At 38.6% G+C, this 20,314-nt stretch overlaps 1 protein-coding gene across 7 annotated transcripts in view; it reads left to right on the top strand.

The window, feature by feature from the left end:
• The window catches only part of LRP1B (LDL receptor related protein 1B), a 1,831,517-nt gene that overhangs the window by 379,367 nt on the left and 1,431,836 nt on the right, over positions 1–20,314 (top strand). For all 7 annotated transcript variants that reach the window (XR_013828854.1, XM_079925113.1, XM_079925117.1 and 4 more), the window contains one exon: positions 10,678–10,800. Coding sequence is in view for 6 of the 7 variants with exons in the window: in XM_079925113.1 (XP_079781239.1) it covers positions 10,678–10,800 (123 nt within the window). In the remaining variant the exon portion in view is untranslated. The remainder of the gene's footprint in view (positions 1–10,677; positions 10,801–20,314) is intronic.

Below are 20,314 nucleotides of genomic sequence, written 5' to 3'. Positions count from 1 at the left end.
CAGTGTCACTTGTTACTTCTCCTTTTTCATTTCTAATTCTATTGATTTGAGTCTTCTCCCTTTTTTTCTTAGTGAGTCTGGTTAATGGTTTTTCAATTTTGTTTATGTTTTCAAAGAACCAGCTTATAGCTTTATTGATCTTTGCTATTGTGTTATTCATTTATTTTTCATTTCTTTTTGATCTGATCTCTTTCCTTCTGCTACCTTTGGAGTTTTTTGTTCTTCCTTCTCTAATTGCTTTAGGTGTAAGCTTAGGTATTTTATTTCAGATGTTTCTTGTTTCTTGAGGTAGGATTGTATTGCTATAAACTTCCCTCTTAAAACTGCTTTTGCTGCATCCCATAGGCTTTGGGTTGTCGAGTTTTCATTGTCATTTTTTTTCTCGGTATTTTTTAATTTGCTCTTTGATTTCCTTTGTGATCTCTTCGTTATTTTGTAGCGCATTGTTTAGCCTCCATGTGTTTGTACTTTTACAGATTTTTTCCTCTAATTGATATCTAGTCTCATAGCGCTGTGGTCAGAAAAGATACTTGATACAATTTCAATATTCTTAAATTTAGTAAGGCCTGATTTGTGACCCAAGATATGTTCTATCCTGGAGAATGTTCCATGAGCACTTGAGAAGAAAGTGTATTCTGTTATTTTTGGATGGAATATCCTATAAATATCAATTAAGTGCATTTTGTTCAATGTATCATTTAAAGCTTGTGCTTCCTTATTTATTTTCATTTTGGATGTTCTATCCATTGGTGAGAGTGGGGTGTTAAAGTCTTCTACTATAATTGTGTTACTGTCGACTTCCTCTTTTATGGTTGTTAGCATTTGCCTTATATATTGCAGTGTTCCTATGTTGGGTGCATAAATATTTACAATTGTTATATCTTCTTCTTGGATTGATCTCTTGATCATTATGTAGTATCCTTCTTTGTCTCTTGTAATAGTCTTTATTTTAAAATCTATTTTGTCTGATATGAGAATTGCTACTCCAGCTTTCTGTTGATTTCCATTTGTATGGAATATCTTTTTCCATCCCCTCACTTTCAGTCTGTATGTGTCCCTAGGTCTGAAGTAGACAGCATATATACGGTCTTCTTTTTGTATCCATTTAGCCAGTCTGTGTCTTTTGGTTGGGCATTTAATTCATTTACATTTAAGGTAGTTATCCATATATATGTTCCTATTACCATTTTCTTAATTGTTTTTGGTTTGTTATTGTAGCTCTTTTCCTTCTCTTGTGTTTCATTCCTAGAGAAGTTACTTTAGCATTTTTTGTAAAGCTGGTTTGGTGGTGCTGAATTCTCTTAGCTTTTTCTTGTCTGTAAAGGTTTTAATTTCTCCATCAAATCTGAATGAGATCCTTGCTGGGTAGAGTAATCCTGGTTGTAGTATTTTCCCTTTCATCACTTTAAATATGTCCTGCCACTCCCTTCTGGCTTGCAGAGTTTCTGTTGAAATATCAGCTGTTAGCCTTATTGGGATTCCTTTGTATGTTATTTGTTTTTTTTTTTTTCTTGCTGCTTTTAATATTTTCCTTTGTATTTAATTTTTGATAGTTTGATTACTATGTGTCTGGTGTGTTTCTCCTTGGATTCATCCTGTATGGGACTCTCTGTGATTCCTGGGCTTGTTGGACTATATCCTTTCCCATATTAGGGAAGTTTTCAAATAAAATGTCTTCAGATATTTTCTCAGTCCCTTTCTTTTGCTCTTCTTTTTCTGCGACCCCTATAATTCGAATGTTGGTGCGTTCAGTGTTGTCCCAGAGGTCTGTGAGACTGTCCTCAATTCTTTTCATTCTTTTTTCTTTATTCTGCTCTGCAGTAGTTATTTCCACTATTTTGTCATCCAGGTCACTTATCCGTTTTTCTGCCTCAGTTATTCTGCTATTGATTCCTTCCAGAGAATTTTTAATTTCATTTATTGTGTTGTTCATCATTGTTTGTTTGTTCTTTAGTTCTTCTAGGTCCTTGTTAAACATATTTTTTTTTCTCCATTGTATTTCCAGGTTTTTGGATCATCTTTACTATCACTACTCTGAATTCTTTTTCAGTTAGACTGTGTATTTCCTCTTTATTTATTTGGTCTGTTGGGTTTTTACCTTGCTCCTTCATCTGCAGTGTGTTTCTCTGTCTTCTCATTTCACTTCACTTACTGTATTTGGTATTTCCTTTTTGCAGGCTGCAGGTTCGTAGTTCCCATTGCTTTTGGTGTCTGCCACCAGCGGCTAAGGGTGTTTCAGTGGGTTGTGTAGGCTTCCTGGTGGAGTGGACTGGTACCTCTGTTCTGGTGGATGAGGCTGAATCTTGTCTTTCTGGTGGGCAGGACCGTGCCCGGTGGTGTGTTTTGGGATTTATGTGACCTTATTATGATTTTAGGCAGGCTCTATGCTGTGGGTGGGGTTGTGTTCCTGTCTTTCTAGTTGTTTGGCATAGAGTGTCCAGCACTGTAGCTTGCTGGTCATTGAGTGGATCTGAGTCTTAGCATTGAGATGCAGATCTCTGGGACAGCTTTTGCTGTTTGATATTATGTGGAGCTGGGAGGTCTCTGGTGGATCAATGTCCTGACCTTGGCTCTCCCACCTCAGAGACACAGGTGTGACACCTGCCTGGAGCACGAAGACGCTGTTCAGCTGCATGGCTCAAAAGAAAAGGGAGATAAAAGAAAGAAAAAAAGAAAGAAATAAAATAAAGTTATTAAAATAAAAATAAATAAAATTATTGAAAATTTTAAAAATTAAGAAGTAATAAAAAAAAGAAAGAAAGAAGAGAGCAACCAAACCAAAAAACAAATCCACCAATGATAACAAGTGCTAAAAACTATACTAAAAACAAAAAACAAAAATACAGACAGAACCCAAGGACAAATGGTAAAAGCAAAGCTGTACAGACAAAATCACACAAAGAAGCATACACATACACACTCACAAAAAGAGAAAAATTAAAAAAATATATATATATTAAAAGAAAAGGAAGAGAGCAACCAAATCAATAAACAAATTTACCAATAATCATAAAGTCTAAATACTAAACTAAGATAAACATAAAACCAGAAACAAATTAGATGAAGAAAGCAAACCCCATGTCTCCTGTTGCTCCCAAAGTCCACTGCCTCAATTTTGGGATGATTCGTTGTCTATTCAGGTATTCCAGAGATGCAGGCAGGGTACATCAAGTTGATTATGGTGATTTAATCCTCTGCACCTGAGGCTGCTGGCAGAGATTTCGCTTCTTTGTTCACACAGCTCCTGGGCTTCAGCTTTGGATTTGGCCCCGCCTCTGCATGTAGGTTGCCTGAGGGCGTCTGTTCTTTGCTCAGACAGGACAGGGTTAAAGGAGCAGCTGATTCGGAGGCTCTGGCTCACTCAGGCTGGGGGAGGGAGGGGTACGATGCAGAGCGAGCCTGCAGCGGCTGAGGCCAACATGACGTAGCACCAGCCTGAGGCGCGCCACGCGTTCTCCCGGGGAAGTTGTCTCTGGATCATGGGACCCTGGCAGTGGCGGGCTGCACAGGGTCCTGGGAGTGGAGGTGTGGCTACTGACCTGTGCTTGCACACAGGCTTCTTGGTGTCTGCAGTAGCAGCCTGAGCGTCTCATGCCAGACTCTGTGGTCCGCGCTTTTAGCCGCGGCTCACGCCGCTCTCTGAAGCTCCTTTAAGAGGCGCCCTTAATCCCCTCGCCTCGCGCACCAGGAAACAAAGAGGCAAGAAAAAGTCTCTTGCCTCTTCAGCTGCTCCAGACCTTTTCCTGAACACACTTCCCGCTAGCTGTGGCGCACTAGTCCCCTTCAGGCTGTGTTCACGCTGCCAACCCCAGTCCTCTCCCTGTGCTCCAACCGAAGCCCGAGCCTCAACTCCCAGCCTTGCCCGTCCCGGCGGGTGAGCAGACAAGCCTCTTGGGCTGGTGAGTGCTGGTCGGCACTGATCTTCTGTGCAGGAATCTCTCCGCTTTGCCCTCCACACCCCTGTTGCTGTGCTCTCCTCCGTGGCTCCGAAGCTTCCCCCCCACCACCCCCAGTCTTCACCAGTGAAGGGGCTTCCTAGTGTGTGGAAACCTTTCCTCCTTCACAGCTCCCTCCCACTGGTGCAGGTCCCATCCTTAGTCTTTTGTCTCTGTTTTTTCTTTTGCTCTACCCAGGTACATGGGGAGTTTCTTGCCTTTTTGGAGGTCTGAGGTCTTCTGCCAGCGTTCAGTAGGTGTTCTGTAGGAGTTGTTCCACATGTAGATGTATTTCTCATGTAGTTGTGGGGAAGAAGGTGATCTCCACATTTTAGTCGTCTGCCATCCTGAAGGTCTCTCAGTGCTAGCTTTGATCTTCTTCCTTAGGGATGTAAGCGAAACTTCCTGCACATTCTCATAAGCTTCTTGTTTTAATTACAGTGTATAATATTGTGTTTCATACAATAGGAAGACATATAAAATAAGATTAGTTTGGCAATCTCAGAAGTGTAGCTTGAAGCATCAAATAGGATAAATGGAAAATACACATAGACATAACATATTTAGCTTCTGATTCAAGGAACTCAATCCAGTGTATGTATTTTAAAATAATCACCTTGAAATACTGAAAATTCATTTATTTTAATCCTATAATCAATGCTTTTAGAAACAGACCCTGAAATGGAGTATCAAGGTGAAAAATAAATAGGTGGGTTGTAGCAAGCTATTTTTAACTGCTATTTCCTAGAGGGATAATATAAAACTGTCCTCAAAATTGCAACTATGCAAACTCCCTTTAAAGGTTGGAGCTTGCTTAGCAAGCTGATAACATAGGCTCATTAGGTAAATCCCCTTAAGTATGTCTCACTCCTGAAAAAAAAATTGTTGTTTTGAATCATGATGGTTTTGTGTATGTGTCTATATACATGTGCATATATGTTGAGGATGGGTGGTTTGCATATTTTCCCAAGGGACTTTCTTCTGGGATTTTCTCAAGGAATTATTCTATATCTATGGCTCAATGCAGGTGAACATTTGGGCATTCATAGAAAAGAAATCAACTGTCAAATATATAGTTTTCAACCTTAACTGTATTCTCATTGCTGTTAGAAAGAAATCCTTTCACAGATTTCTAGTTGACTTCCTTTTCAATTTTCTACTCATTCTAAATCTTTACTACTCTTTCCAAGTCTACCTTCTTCAAATTACGAAAACTAATCTTGCTTTTCAGTTCTTTGAGGAATCACAACCAGGTAAGGATACCTTAACCTTCTTCCCTACAAGCTAATGATTTATCTGTCTCATTTTTCTGTCCTTTCTTCCTCAGGGCAAGTGCTCCTACTGTTGTTTAGGTTTTACTTCCAGCCCCGTGAGTTCTTGGGAAACTGCTGCACTTTCCTATCCTTTTGGAGCCTCCAGTCTCTCTTCCTTCAGTGGCACCTTTCCCTCAGCGTACAAGTCTACCCTATCTTATTAGAATTTATCATACTTGAACTTGGTCACTGGTGACCCCCTTCCTCAATCCATTCTTAAAATTTTTCATGATTTTAGTGCATCCTCTTTCCCCTTGACCTTATTCTCTTGTATCTCTGACTAAACTTTCTGTCTCCTCTGTCTCCTTGCCTGACCTACTCTTACTTTGCTGCCTTTCTCTCCCTGACTCTGTCTTTCCCTCTTCCCCCACCTCACTTTAATTTCATCTAAATCTATTCCTATGCTTTTCACTGTCTTCTTTTTTTTTTTTTTTTGCGGTATGCGGGCCTCTTACTGTTGTGGCCTCTCCCATTGCAGAGCACAGGCTCTGGACATGCAGGCTCAGTGGCCATGGCTCACGGGCCCAGCCGCTCTGTGGCATGTGGGATCTTCCCGGACCGGGGCACGAACCTGTGTCCCCTGCATCGGCAGGCGGACTCTCAACCACTGTGCCACAAGGAAAGCCCCTTTTCGCTGTCTTCTTACAGCTCCAGTTCTTTTCTGTGTTTTCAGTTTTGATGTTTCTCCTGAATTTCAGACTTCAATGTGTTACTGTCTACTGCATATTTATTCTTGGAAGTCTCCCAAGCATCTCATAGTCAGTATATTTCAAAAAAACTGTTGCAAAGTCATACTTTTGAGGTCAGAGATCTGAGTGTAAGATCCTGACATTTAATGAGATGGTAGAAAGATATCTGACTTGTTTCCTTATCAAATAGTCTTGAAACTCCACCTCACCAACACATGTATTCGCACAACTACTCCCTTTCACCCACATTATTGCAATTACATCCCCGTTGACCTCCCTACTTCTACCTTCACTTCACTGCACTCTATTTTCCACACAGTACCTGGAGTGATCCTTTAAAAAAGAAAGTCAGTTAGATTGTGTCTCTCTACTCAGAACATTCCAATGGTTTCCCATCTTGATTTTTAGTAAAACTAGAATCTTCATCCGCTAACCTCTACACCATATTCCTTGATTCCCTGACCTCAGTTCTTCCACTTTCACATTTTTTCCAGCCACTCAGACTTCCTTAGTGTTCCTTAAATTTGCTGGGCTCCCTCTTGCCACAGGTTCTTTCTTTTTTAATTAATTTTTATCGGAGTATAGTTGATTTACAGTGTTGTGTTAGTTTCAGGCGTACAGCAAAGTGAATCAGTTATACATATACATATATCCACTATTTTTGTAGATTCTTTTCCCATATAGGCCATTATAGAGTACTGAGTAGAGTTCCCTGCACTATACAGTAGGTCCTTTTAGTTATCTATTTTATATATACTAGTGTATATATGTCAATCCCAGTCTCCCAATTTATCCCCCCCCACTTTCCCCCTTGGTAGCCATAAATTTGTTTTCTACATCTGTGACTCTGTTTTGTAAGTAAGTTCACTTGTACCATTTTTTTAGATTCCACATATGTGATATCATATGGTATTTGTTTTTCTCTGTCTGACTGACTTCACTCAGTGTGATAATCTCTAGGTCCCTCCATGTTATTGCAAATGGCATTATTTCATTCCTTTTTGTTGCTGAGTAATATTCCATTTTATAAATGATGGAGAGGATGTGGAGAAAAGGGAACCCTCCTACATTGGTGGGAATGTAAATTGGCGCAGCCACTATGGAGAACAGTATGGAGTTTCCTTAAAAAACTAAAAATAGAGCTACCATATGATCCAGCAATCCTACTCCTGGGCATATATCCAGAGAAAACCATAATTTGAAAAGATACATGCACCCCAATGTTCATTGCAGCACCAGTTACAATAGCCTGGACATGGAAGCAACCTAAATGGATTGACAGATAAATGGTAAAGAAGACGTGGTACATATATAAAATGGAATATTGCCAGAGGTTCTTAGCACATGACCTTTTATTCAAATGGATGTCACTCTCACCTTCTATAAGCCTTTATTAAACGTCACATTCTCTGTGACACGTTCTCTGACCACCTTATTTAAAATTGTATGTCCACCCCCTGACCCTGCTCTCCAACCCTTAATCCTCATCTCTCCATAGTGTTTATCTTCTAATATACTTTGCAGTTAACTCGTGTTTATTTTGTTTCTGTTTCTATCCTCCACTGTAACGTAAGTAAGCTCTATGATGGCAGGGGATTCTGCTTTGTTTTCCTCACTATTGTATCCTCAGTCCCTAGAACATACTAGAAGCTCAGTGATATTTGTTGAATAAATAAATGAATGAACAAATTAAGATATCAGGGGTGGCACTGCTTTTTGAACTGCAGAGCATGATAAAAATACTAATTATTCCTACTATTATTATTCCACTGCCCCCATGACAAGGGTCACATACACATTTACACTCACATGTACAATATCTTCTCTTTTTTTTTTCCCCATCTCTATGTCCTATCTTGGTTTTGAGACCCCATCTAATCAATTTTTGAGGCTATTTACTTGGAGGCATATTTGAGTCTTTCAACTATTTAGTCACTGATTCCTAACTCTTATATTAGATCATTTGGAGCACAGTCTCCATTTTAGTCCCCACTACTTTACCCCAATCATCTTAAACTTTTCTCTAGACAATTGCAGTAGTCGCCTCACAGGTGACTTTGCAGTATATTTTAACATAAATACCATTTCTTAAGTAATTGTCCATGGCTTCAAATTATCTACAAAATGCTTCCTGTGGTACTCAAGGTTCTTTATTACTAACCCTGACCTATTTTTTTTTTTTTTTTCTTTTGGCTGCATTGGGTCTTTGTTGCTGCACTCAGGCTTTCGCTAGCTGCAGAGAGCAGGGGCTACTCTTTGTTCCCATGCGTGGGCTTCTCATTGCAGCGGCTTCTCTTGTTGTGGAGCATGGGGTCTAGGTGTGCGGTCTTCAGGAGTTGTGGCTTGCAGACTCTAGAGTGCAGGTTCAGTAGTTGTGGCGCACGGGCTTAGTTGCTCCACAGCATGTGGGATCTTCCTGGACCAGGAAGAAACCGTGTCCTCTGCATTGGGAGGCGGATTCTTAACCACTGCGCCACTAGGGAAGTCCCTGACCTATGTTTTTGAGACACTATTTTTCAGCACTATAAATTGTTCTGTTGGCCCTTTTTATTTCTTTATACTTCAGCAAGTAACTTGTTGATTATTTACTGAGACAGACACTATACAGTGGCATTTAGCAAGGCACCATCTCTTTTCCCCTTTTCTTATAGCAATTGGTTATAGTTTGGGAGGAATGAAGGAAGAGAAAACCTAGCATCTCAAAATCATAGATCCAATGCAGACTAGCTATAGGTACAGTGAGCAGTCATTCTGATTTTTCTGGAATAGACTTGGTTTATACTCGCTGTCCCCATGTAATTATTAATGTCTTCCTTCACCTTCAGAACTCTCCCTGTTTGGTGATAAATCATATAGTCTCTGTCTCTAAGCAAAAATAATTTGAATTTTCTCATGTGCTCTTTCCCTACATTAACTACAAAGGTGACATGACTGTCTAAAGCAGAATTTAAGTCCCTTTCCTCTAACACCAGGACATACTTATAAATATCACACATAATGTTTGGTGGAGAAGAGCCTAGATGGATCTTATCACCTGAATGTCATTTCAACTTCAGTATAAAACATTTGTCTCAAATGCATTTCAATAATTACTGCCTTAACAATTTTTATTACTCTACCTCTTGTCTGAAATGTCCTGTATTTACTCTCCATTTATCCACAGCCTACCCACGTTTAAAATCATGCTTCTATCCCCAGACTTTTCTTTGTATTGGTATCCATCTGTCTCTACCTGTGATCTCTCCTTTTAGCAGTTATTTTCTAAATCACTTATTTGGCAACTTTTGGTATACGATGTACTTTTTTTTTCCTTTGGGATCTGTTGGTGTAAGTAGCCTGACTGCATCTTTCAAGACAAAGACTGAGACTTATACATCTTTGATTCTATAGCACCAACTCTAAGGCCAATATCAAAGTATGCACAAACAACCTAATGTGAAAAAAAACAACAATGATTATGATAGCAGTGGTAATGAGTGTGGTATTGACGGTGTATAATAAGGTAAAATATATGAATTTTCAGAAAATATCATAGTGTGAGAGTGGGAAGAGTTAATTATAGATGAAAGATGTGTGTTTGTGTGTGTCTGGATGTGTTTGTGTGTTTGTAAAGTATATTTGTTTTAAGTTATTTTGGGGTCAGGGGAAGAGGTTGAGGGAGAGAAAGGAAAGACATACTGTATCTTATCAAATGATTAAGTGGAAGATGTGCCGCCATTTTGTAGATTGCTAGGGGAAAAAGGCCAATTAAGCTACGGTGTAATGCTTTTGTATCACTTAGAATATGCATTCGGTATATACTGAAAGACATATTTACTGATGGATTTCTTTGACGTTGGATCATTCCTGTATATACATAACAAAGAATGAGTGATATCACATGTCTGACACTCCTAACACTTTAACACTCCGAGGTCATCAATTGTGAGAAACATTTCTATTTCAGACATGTTTTTAAATACTTTTAAAAAAGAAATATTTTGTTGAATGGACTTATAGGGCATAAGTAAGAATATTGCAAAAAACAACATCTGATGAGTTTACTAGGACCTGAGGAAAGGCAACAGATCCTAAATATTCTGAAACAATGGAAGGAAAATAATGGACTTTTTGAATACAATCAAATGTAGAAACCTGAGTTAGAACAAAGCTTTATGGGATTTTACTATCACTCTCACTGTCCAGTAGCAGAAACTGTCAATTGGAAAGTTGTAGTGAAAAATATATTATGATATTGGGTATCTAACAGATGTAAAGGCATGAAACTCTAGCGTAAGGTTGGATAGTTAAGAACTAAATACTAAGAGATGGAGTTTACGTACAAGGTTTAATTTTTATTGCTGATTTTTCATTGTCTTGGAGCAGAGGAGGAAACTAAAATTTTTCTGCTCAAGAGCTTCTGCTTTGGATCAACATCTTCTATAAAACCTGCTTGCTGTGATAGCTATATGCCTTATCTGATATGAGGAAGCCTCTAGTCCTAAACACAAATAGAATTCTTAACTATTTTCAGGATAGATTGTGTGAGACCACAACAATGTTAAGTCTATCAGAATTGAGTGCTTGAGCTGAGTGGATAAAAATAAGAAAAATAATCCGTTTAGCTTTGTTGCCGAACAGAAAGTGGGGACCACATTCATAGACCTTTTATGCATTGCCTTCTCACATTTCATCTTTGTACTGCTCTTGTGTTCATGTTCAGATCATTCATATTTTATTTTGAAACATTTTCATTTTCAGATCAGCAGTTGTGTGATCCTGGTGAATTTCTTTGCCACGATCATGTGACTTGTGTCTCCCAGAGCTGGCTGTGTGATGGGGACCCAGACTGCCCTGATGATTCAGACGAATCTTTAGAGACCTGTGAGTAGAAAGGTTCTCATGCCATTCGGATTTACCTTACATTTGAAGCTAAATGTCAGCTGTTTTCACAGATGACTGCTGTTTCCGTTTATTCTTTCTTTTCCCAAATAGCCTAAAAACTTAAAACCCTTTGTTTGTGTGTCCTTTAAAATGACTACGTGAATGAGAGCATAAAATGCAGTTTTGTCGTGTGAATTAACTTACGAAGGGAAGAAAATGCAAGGTTATTTCAATGTGATTGTGTTACTCCTAGAAAAAAATTTACTTGAAGAGAAAAAAAATCCTTGAAAACACAGCACTGAGAGGGAATAAGGTCCTCTCCAATAATGTATCTCACACGTTTTGAGACAGAGGAGCATATAGAAGGAATAATGAACTAATCAAGCTTTAGCTCCCATATTATTTCTATTAATATCTAGGGCACTACACAAATTATTGAACATGTTTTCTCTTGCACCTGAAAGATAGAAACTACATTTATCCATCCATGCAGTGAGGATCTTTGACTTTATAATATCAGATTCAGAACTCTTAATACACATGAGTCCTAATTATAATTGTACCACTGTGTCTAACTTGGGAGTCCATTAAGGGTTTTGCCCATGTGAAAAATACCACTAAATCAAAATTGTAAATAATAACAGGATGACAGCTAAATCTGCTACACTTTCTTTTAAATACCCACTGTTGTAAGGAGTGTGAAGAGTCCCCTAAATTTTCATATTGATATTTTCTAGCACAGCTAATATCAGTTTTTACTCCCCACGCAAACAGGTATGTCAGCTTCTCAGAATCATCCTCAAAGCAACTACATAGTTCTGTGAAATCAACATGAAAAAAGAAAAATCCACCACTCTTATTGCTTGATATTGTAGAGATAATAATTATTGGTTCCATTTTCCACTTTTATCTACTTGTTTATAAGTCTTATAGATGGAACCAACATAAGTTTTGATGAAAATCTTGGTGATAGAAAGCAGAAGCAATGCTTATTCACTTTCTTCATGTTTGCTCGTGTTTTTAAAGTTTCTCGACATATGGGTACTTGAATATTTGCATTAGTTGCCTTTCTTCAATTTGAACAGATCGCTTTTTCGATAGTAAGAGGTTGTAGTTGTTTACTACATTTCTGATTTTCACCAATTTCATCAGTTTCATTCTGAAAACCTTTACGAGACCCCTATAGCATAGCTAAGGTTCTAGGCATGATAAGAGGAAAAAGTATATTAATAAGAAAATACTCTAGTGGATAAGTAAAATCTGATAAATCCATACAAAGGAATATTATTTAACAATAAAAGAAGACTGAAGTACTTATACATGCTACATGAATAAATCTTGAAAATATTATGTGAAGGAAAAGGAGCCAGGCACAAGAGACCACATATTTTATGATTCCATTCATATGAAATATCCCAATAGGCAAATCTATAGAGACAGAAAGTAGATAAGTGGTTGCCAGTGGCCAGTGGGGTGGAGGGGAATGAGGAATGTCTGCTAATGAGTATGGGGTCTCTTTGGAGGTGATGAAGTGTTCTAAAATTAGATTGCAGTGATGGTTGCACAACTCTGTTAATGTATTTAAATACATTGAACTGTGCATATTAAATGGGTGAATTGTATGGTAGGTGAATTATACCTTAACAAAGTTGTTTAAAAATGGAAAATAAGGAGAAGAATCTCAAAATTCTGCATATGGATGCAGATGGTATAGGAATGTGAAAAGACAACAATAATAAAATACCCCGCCCATGAAATATATAAGTAGTTGGACTACATTTCACCTGTATAAGTAGTGGGACTTAACACTGTTTAAGCCTTCCCCTATTTAGGTGCCATAGAAGAGTTTTCTTCACGTTAGATGCAAGGGATGATCGCCATGGCATAATCGGACTAAAAAGTTAAATTTTTGAGTTTTGGAGTCTTGCATTTTTGCCCTGATCCTACTATCAAATTCCTGTTGGGAAACATGACAGAGACGTGAGAGAGATTTGCAGAATCCATACGTAGGAAGGCAGGTTGAAGGAGGAATGCCCTGGAACTTGTACCTGGCACAGTGCAAAAGTGATTGAGAAGAAAAGGCTGTGTGGTCTGTCTAGGCAGGAGTTCCCTTCATGCTTTTGAATAATAGAGAAAAATGATGCTCCCTTTGTACTCAGGAGGGGGATTAGTGGGAGAATCAGGCTGGAGAGGATCTGTGGTACAGAGGAGGCACAAGGACCTTGGTGGTTAAAACTCAAACCCAAAGAGGAAAGAGACCCCAAAGTGAATACCAAAGTGGGTGGATAACAGTATTCCACTCCCCCTCCCGTGCCGGCTCTGTGCTTCTAGGAACGTGGCCGATACCAAGCAGGGCCACGCCAGTCAGCTAGGCTTGTGTTTGCTGGCCAGCATCTGCCCTGATTGATTGAGCTTCTGTTCTTAATGGTCAGTGTCTCAACCACAATGTTTGAAAATGGTTTGAGTATCCATCTTGCCCAGAAGGTAGACACCACCTTGTGCTTCGGGGGAAAAAGGTAGGTCCTTCAATTCGCAGAGATTAGGGGCTTTGGCGGACTGAAGCTTCAAATTAGGAATTGCATGTGGGTTAATTGAAATAGAGATAGATTTTCTTCTTATCTAGTTTTTAAAATGAAACTCATACCTCCTCAAGATATTTTTGGCAGTTTTCAAGTATATAGTTATTTTCCTTGATAAAATTTGGTGAATTCAGTTTTAAAATGTTTTCCCATTTTGGTCATTCTTATTCTACTCTCGGGCATCGAAATTGCTGAATATCCTCAAGAGCAACACTAAAAAAAAATTCTTATATCAATGTAGCAACATAACAAAGAAAGAAAAATACTCATTTTTTTTTTAACCTGGGTGTTTAATCTGAGTAACATATTTGGATCCACATTTAATTAGCCTGTTTCAGATAAGTGGTTTCAGTACTAACTCAAATCTGGACAAGCATAGAGAAAAAGCTTTATGGAAAAATCAGACTTTTTCAAATTTAAATTTCTCAATCCAGATGTTCACAGTTACCATTTTCCCTAAGCATAGTGCTTTGTAACTTGTTGTTTTATAACATTCGTATGTAGTCATCACTGATCTACATAAAATAATTGCGTAATTTTATAATCATATGAATGTATATACATTCAATGTGAAAGATAAATACTAGAAATCAAAAACCTTGAAGCTTGATTCTTAAGAAGGATAATTTTGTGCTCAGTGTATGAACAAAAGTATGTTATCATATTTGATCTGAAGACAAAGTATGTTGTATCTACAAAATAGTAGATGAAAACCGCTGATGCAATGCACTTACTTTTCCTAAATCCACTTAGCCTCTAAAATGATAAGAGGACCAATATAGCATAGAATTTATTATGACATTGTGAAAGCTCTGCCTTGACAAAATTCTAACGGGAAAAAAGTAGATATTGTCGAGGAGGAGGAAAAGCTTTACTTGTGAGAGGCTGATGACAAAGATGCGTTAGAAGATAAACATGCCTACAGAAAAACAAAGGAAGTGAAAATCAAAGGACATTGAGGTATTTGGGGATCTGAGAGGTTAACAGGCACATATTTTCTTTCTCTTCTGTGTTTGTTTAGGCCCAGGTTGTAGGGGTATTTTCTACTATTTATGGGGCAGAAGTGAGATTTCACTAACAGCAATCCAAGGCCAAAGAAACCCGTCTTGAACGGGGCTGATTTACCACTAAGCTGACTGCATGTTGGGATGAGTTTTCTAAAATATGAGATTAGAGAAATTTAATAATTTCTATCCTTACCGTTGAATATGAGAAATGGTTCTTTAGCCTTATGTTACAAATGAAAGTCTTTATTTTGCTACATTATTTGAAGTAATTTGTTAAGTGTCTAAATGGCTAACCATCTTTTAGGTCCTATGAGGCAATGAGAAGAGAAAATCAGGAAAAATCACCCTCTTTCTACTCAGTGCTTTCAATCCAGTTGTAAGTCTAGCATTTTGTATGACGAGAATTAAAGTGAATAGTAGAAATGTTATTTGTGGAATGAAAACTTGGTACCCCCTGTGACAGGGAAGTCTTCCTGAAAGGTGCTTTTATTCCAAGGTATTCGATACATAATTCCTTCTAGGATTTTCTGTTGAATGCTTAATGATACTTCCTTTCCAACAATCAGTTGCAGCAGATGTGTGATGTTTTTTGGCAATCTGATGTTTAAAATTAGATTCCTCCTTTTAAGTCAGGAAGGTATTTGTTCTGCTCCTTCTCCTTCTTCCTTATTGCCCTCCACTACCCCGCTTCAGAAAATCACGTAGAGAGTCCTTCTGCTATAGATCATGTTGTGGATATGACGACTCTTTGACTAACCGGGGAGTATAAAAATGACATTATAGGAGGGTAAGGTTTGCAACCTGGATACAGTAAGTCCCCTACATGGAAACTTTCAAGTTGTGAACTTTCAAAGATGAGGATGTGCATTCACATGGCCAATCATGGTAAATTAGTTCACGTGTTTGGCATACATTGTCACGTGAGTGCATCCTCTACAAGTGGTTGTGCTTTTGTATACTGTACAGTACTGTATAGAGCACAGTAGTACAGTATCTTTGTTTCAAGTCCAGGATGTCCAGAAGCAAGCGTAAAAGCAGTGGTAATGTAGCTGGTACTGCTAAGAAACACCAAGAGAGACAGGAGGAAGAGGAAATAACTGAAGAACCAAAGAGATTCACGACACAGGAAATGGCAAGGAGATTTTCTTTATTCGATAAGGCACTGTTAGTTTTTGAGGCAAAGGACCAGAACGTAGAACAATACACGAAGGTTACAACAGCTGTTCAGGATGTAATCCAGTGCAACCATGTCATCTATGATGAGAAAAAAAGAGCTACTACCCAGACATCCCTGGATTGTTTTTTCAAAAGGGTAGATAGAATTGAATCCAGCAAGGAGCCAGAACCTGTGCCATCCACGTCAGGCGTGAGTGACACTGCAGCTTGCCCTCCATCTCCTACTGCTGATGACCCTTCATCTCTACCCTCTCCCACCTCCTCTCCCTCCTCCAGTCAGTAACTCTTCTTGCCTGTTCACTCAATGCCAGCCCCTGTGTGCCAGCTGTTGTACTGTATGGTACTGTGCTTTTCAAGGTATTGTAAGATTAAAAATGTTTTCTTTATTTTTGGCATATTATTTGTGTGAAAAATATTATAAACCTATTACAGTACAGTACTATATAGCCAATTGTGTTAGTTGGGTACCTAGGCTAACTTCATTGGACTTACAAACAAATTGGACTTACCAATGCGCTCTCGGAACGGAACATGGCCGTATGCAGGGGACTTACTGTAGTTGTTATAATAATTTTCATATTGACTCTACTCTGTCCTGTCCTTCTGCAAGGATCAGCAAACTTTTTCTGTATAAGACCATACAGTACATATTTTAGGATTCCTGAGCTTATGTCATCTCTGTTGCATATTCTTCTTTGTTTTTATTTGTTTGTAAAACAGTTAAAATGGAACAACAAGCCAAACATCCTTAGTTTTACACTCTGTACAAAAAGAGTCCACAGACTGGGTTTGTCTTGCAGGCTGTAGTTTGCCAAACCCTACTGCAGTGTCCTAGCTAAGCCGTGTCCGCTGTACTGCTGCAGAGGTGGGGCCGTGTCCGGGTACTGCAGCCACAGGAAGCAGCATAACTGGGCAAAGTGGAAGAACGGGGCATAGAGCTGTGTGTGTACCCACTCCCACACGGTGCCAGACTTGGGCAAGATGGCATTCTCTGCAAAAGCTGGCTTCTTTCTTCTATTTTTGCACATCTCCTTACGTGTTAAGATTGCATTTGAGCATAAGGGACAGACACAGGAGCTCAAACAAATAAGGGTTTACTTTTCTCATATAAAAAGGTGCAAAAGTGGACAATCCAGGATTAATATGGAAGCTCCAGAATGACACCAGGCTTCCTCTACCTCTTAGCATGGAGCTGTCAGTCTTTTAGCCACAGTAGGGCTTTTCCACCTTCCCCAGTAGATAATTCCATTTCGGCCAGAGAGAAGGGAAAGAAAAAAAAAAAAAAGAAACAGCCAGTGCCAGCTGAGTCTATCTGTTTGTCAGGAGAATAGTAACTTTTATGGAAAGCAAACTCAGTAGGTTTCTTGCTTAGATGTCCTTCGCCAGAACTGATCACCTAAAGTATGGGGCAATGAGTATTTCCACAGGGCTTTCCAGAATAAGATCTGTGGTTCTGCTAGTAAAGAAAAAGACTAGATATTGGGCGAGAAGAGGCCCCAGGTAGCATGTGCCACAGTGTCTCTTCACTCCTTTTCCCCTCTTCATCCACTGAGGAGAGGCGGCAGGCACAGTGCATGATCAGGGCTTCTGAATCCCAGATGCTTGACACCAAAGCCAGTTCCTCCAGATGAATATCTTTGCTCTTGTACAACAGACTAAGTCATTCTGGGTCTCCATTACCTTATCTGTAAAATGGGCATGATAGTACCTACCTCACAGTAAAGTGCTTAGAATAGTGCCTGTTCCAGAGTAAGAGCCCTTCTCCACCCAGCACCCCCTCCCTGTATTCCATATGCCAGAGCTCCGACCAAGCACCTTACCCTGAGGGTCTTTTGATAGAGCATGCTAATTGCCCCCTCTCCCATTCTTACTGAAGATTGGCTTTATTCTCTAAGGTTGTGGCTAGCAATAGGGTTAATTTACCACATACGCTAATTCAAGAGAAGTTATTAACAGTTTTTAATAATTAAGTATATTACACTCAAGCATTAAGATACATAAGGTGTAGACATTATTTGGGGACAGGTGGCTTTTCCTAAGAACTCTTCCAAAGACATCATGTTGATGAATTAGCTAAAGTTAAAATATATGGGTAAAAAACACATTAATGAATAATATTATTTAATCAACATTGCAGTCCTGAAATGTAGCTGTTATCTCATTTTAAGAAATGAGGAAACTGAGTTTACAGTCCTTCTATGCCCTCTAAGTTGGCTGTTATCGGTGAAAGCAGAGTTTGTATTTCTTTCAACTTGCCCTTCTTTTTATAAATACTCAGGAAAGGAAGAATCTAACTCCTAAAAGGAAGCCTTAGGCCACCTAATTTAAAAATATGGTATCATTTGAAAAACATAGATGCTATCCCAACAGTTATATCATACTGACTTTGGAGGTAATCAGTTCTAATTGAATAATTCAGTAAACACACCATGTCTCCTGGGTAATAGGAATAGAAGCATTTGTGAAAAATGAAAATGGCTGTAAGTTATTAGGGTTAGATATGCCTCTGCATGAATTGACCATTGCTTTGACTGCATTTCCATTGTTGTAGGATTCTAAGCTTTATTTAGATAGGAGGATATTAATGAACTCCTTATATTCGTACACTGACCTTTCTCCTAGGATACGAGGTAGAAATCCTTTTCCGGTTTCCTTCTAAACTTTCTTTCTTTAACAGAGGTCAGAGAAATAAAACAAAAATTCAGGTGGGAGGTTATTAGCAAACAGATACTGCCCTTTAAAAATAAATAGCAGAATAGGGCACTGAAAGTAGACTATAGGAACAATAAAATGAACGGAAATATGGTCCTTGTTTCTAAGTAATAGTGATTTAGAGGTCACTTTGCAATGAGCTAATATATGAGAGCCACAGAGCTAAGCTTTTCGTTAGGAAGAGAAGCGGAAACGATCTTACAGATTAAAGGGAGAGCATATGAGACCCATGAGGGCAGTTTATGTCTCTTTCAATTCTTTTTGTTTTGCTCTTCATTTTATTCTGAGGCTTCCCTCTTTTGCAATGAAGAGGCAAGAAACATTGACCCTTCTTTCATAATAAAGAGACTTCCACTTATGAGTTGATATGAAGGGGAGACAGGAAGGTGAGGAACGGTATAATTGGGAATTGAAAGGGCCTAAGGTTGGTTCATTTCCCCAGCACAGTGGGGACGGGATGGAGGGTGACATTTCCCTTCATCCTGCCCTGCAATGTGCTAACGGGTCTCTGAAAGTTTGCCTCCGCAATTTTAAGCAAATTTGATTGGAGGCATAGGTGATAAACCTGAGTGCACCACAATTCACAGAAGTGGAGCAAGACCAGCTTTGCAGAAGGCCTTGCTGTTCTTCAAGAAGCCACTGCTGTTTGGTTTTCTGATCCAAGTTCACAGGTCATAGGATAAAAAGGAACTCATGTCCCTCAGCCTGGACTGGAAATTATAGGCAATGAAAACTTTGAAATGATATAAAATAAAGGGGATTAAATAAAATTATTGAATTCTAGAGACATCTCTGATACAATCTCCTTGCTTAAGGGATGAGGTATAGTAAACAAATGGTCTTGCAGGGCTCTATTGGGACAAAGCTGAAGGCTGAGCAAGGAGCCTTCTCAGAAATGATTCAATCCATCACTTATCCACAACTAATCTAGCATGTGGGGTTGGGGGTGAAGGCTTCTTACCTTTCATGGGTGAGCAAATTTCTTCCCAGAGGAGGTTTTATTCTTTATAGTCAGTGTATAAAATTTACATTTGACTTTCACTCGGAAGTGCTTCTGCAATGACATATTTTGCTAAATGAAGCACTGAAGGATGTTTTGTTCTACGAACTTATTTTAATGGCAATGTCTTTTTTCTCTCTCCCTTCCCCCATATCTTATATTATTTCTTCCCTGAAAGCAGAATATAAAACCCTACTATAATATGCCTATGGAATTCTCAGTAGGACAAAAAGTATCATCCTTCTACTAATTGCTGTATTGGCCCGTTTCAGTTTTAGGCACAATAATTGACTTTGGGTTGAATATTTTCAATTAAAATCTCTGTAACATTAGCCTTTTTTGATTTTGGGGATGGGAGAAATTGCTTGCAAAGAGTAAAGTTCATGAGAAGATGGGTAAAAATAGGGCTTAGGTGGAAGGATACCAATTCAGTAAAGGTGGCTTATAGCAGTCTACTCATCTTGCAGGGTTTTTTTGTTTGTTTGTTTTACTTTTCTGAAAAATGATGCCTTGGGAGGGAAAAGTTTGACCTTATTCCTTGGCCAACCAAGGATCCGATACGAAAGGGGAGAATCTTTCAGCTTGCACAAATCTTTCTGGGTATTAAAAAGCAAGAAAGAAAACAAACTAGTAAATACTTCTCAACAACTCTGATGGAGTTGCCAGGAGAAAAGTAATTTTTAATAAACTTCTTGTCTTAGACTTCAGCATACAGTCATAAGACTAATAATTTCAATCTTTCAGAAACAGTAATTATAGAAAGGACTTATACTTGTATAGCACTTTGATAATTTAAGGACATGTAGATTAGAATCAATAAATATCCTTTGACATAGTACCTATTTTTTGAGAAAAATAGGCCAGGTATTATGACCATAAAAAAAATAAGAAATCTAAAGCACAAACAGGTTGCTTGGTCAAGAGTCTCATAGCTAATGGGTAACAAGGCTAAAACTGGAATTCAGAAATTGCATTTCCTAACTTTCTATTATAGCATCAGTTATGGGCTGAATTGCACCCCTCAATATTCACATGTTGAA

This window comes from Stenella coeruleoalba (genome assembly GCF_951394435.1).
Source record: "Stenella coeruleoalba genome assembly, chromosome: 6".
Classification (NCBI taxonomy): domain Eukaryota; kingdom Metazoa; phylum Chordata; class Mammalia; order Artiodactyla; family Delphinidae; genus Stenella; species Stenella coeruleoalba.
The sequence above is the reverse complement of the archived record's forward strand: the minus strand, read 5'-3'. Positions and strand labels throughout refer to the sequence as shown.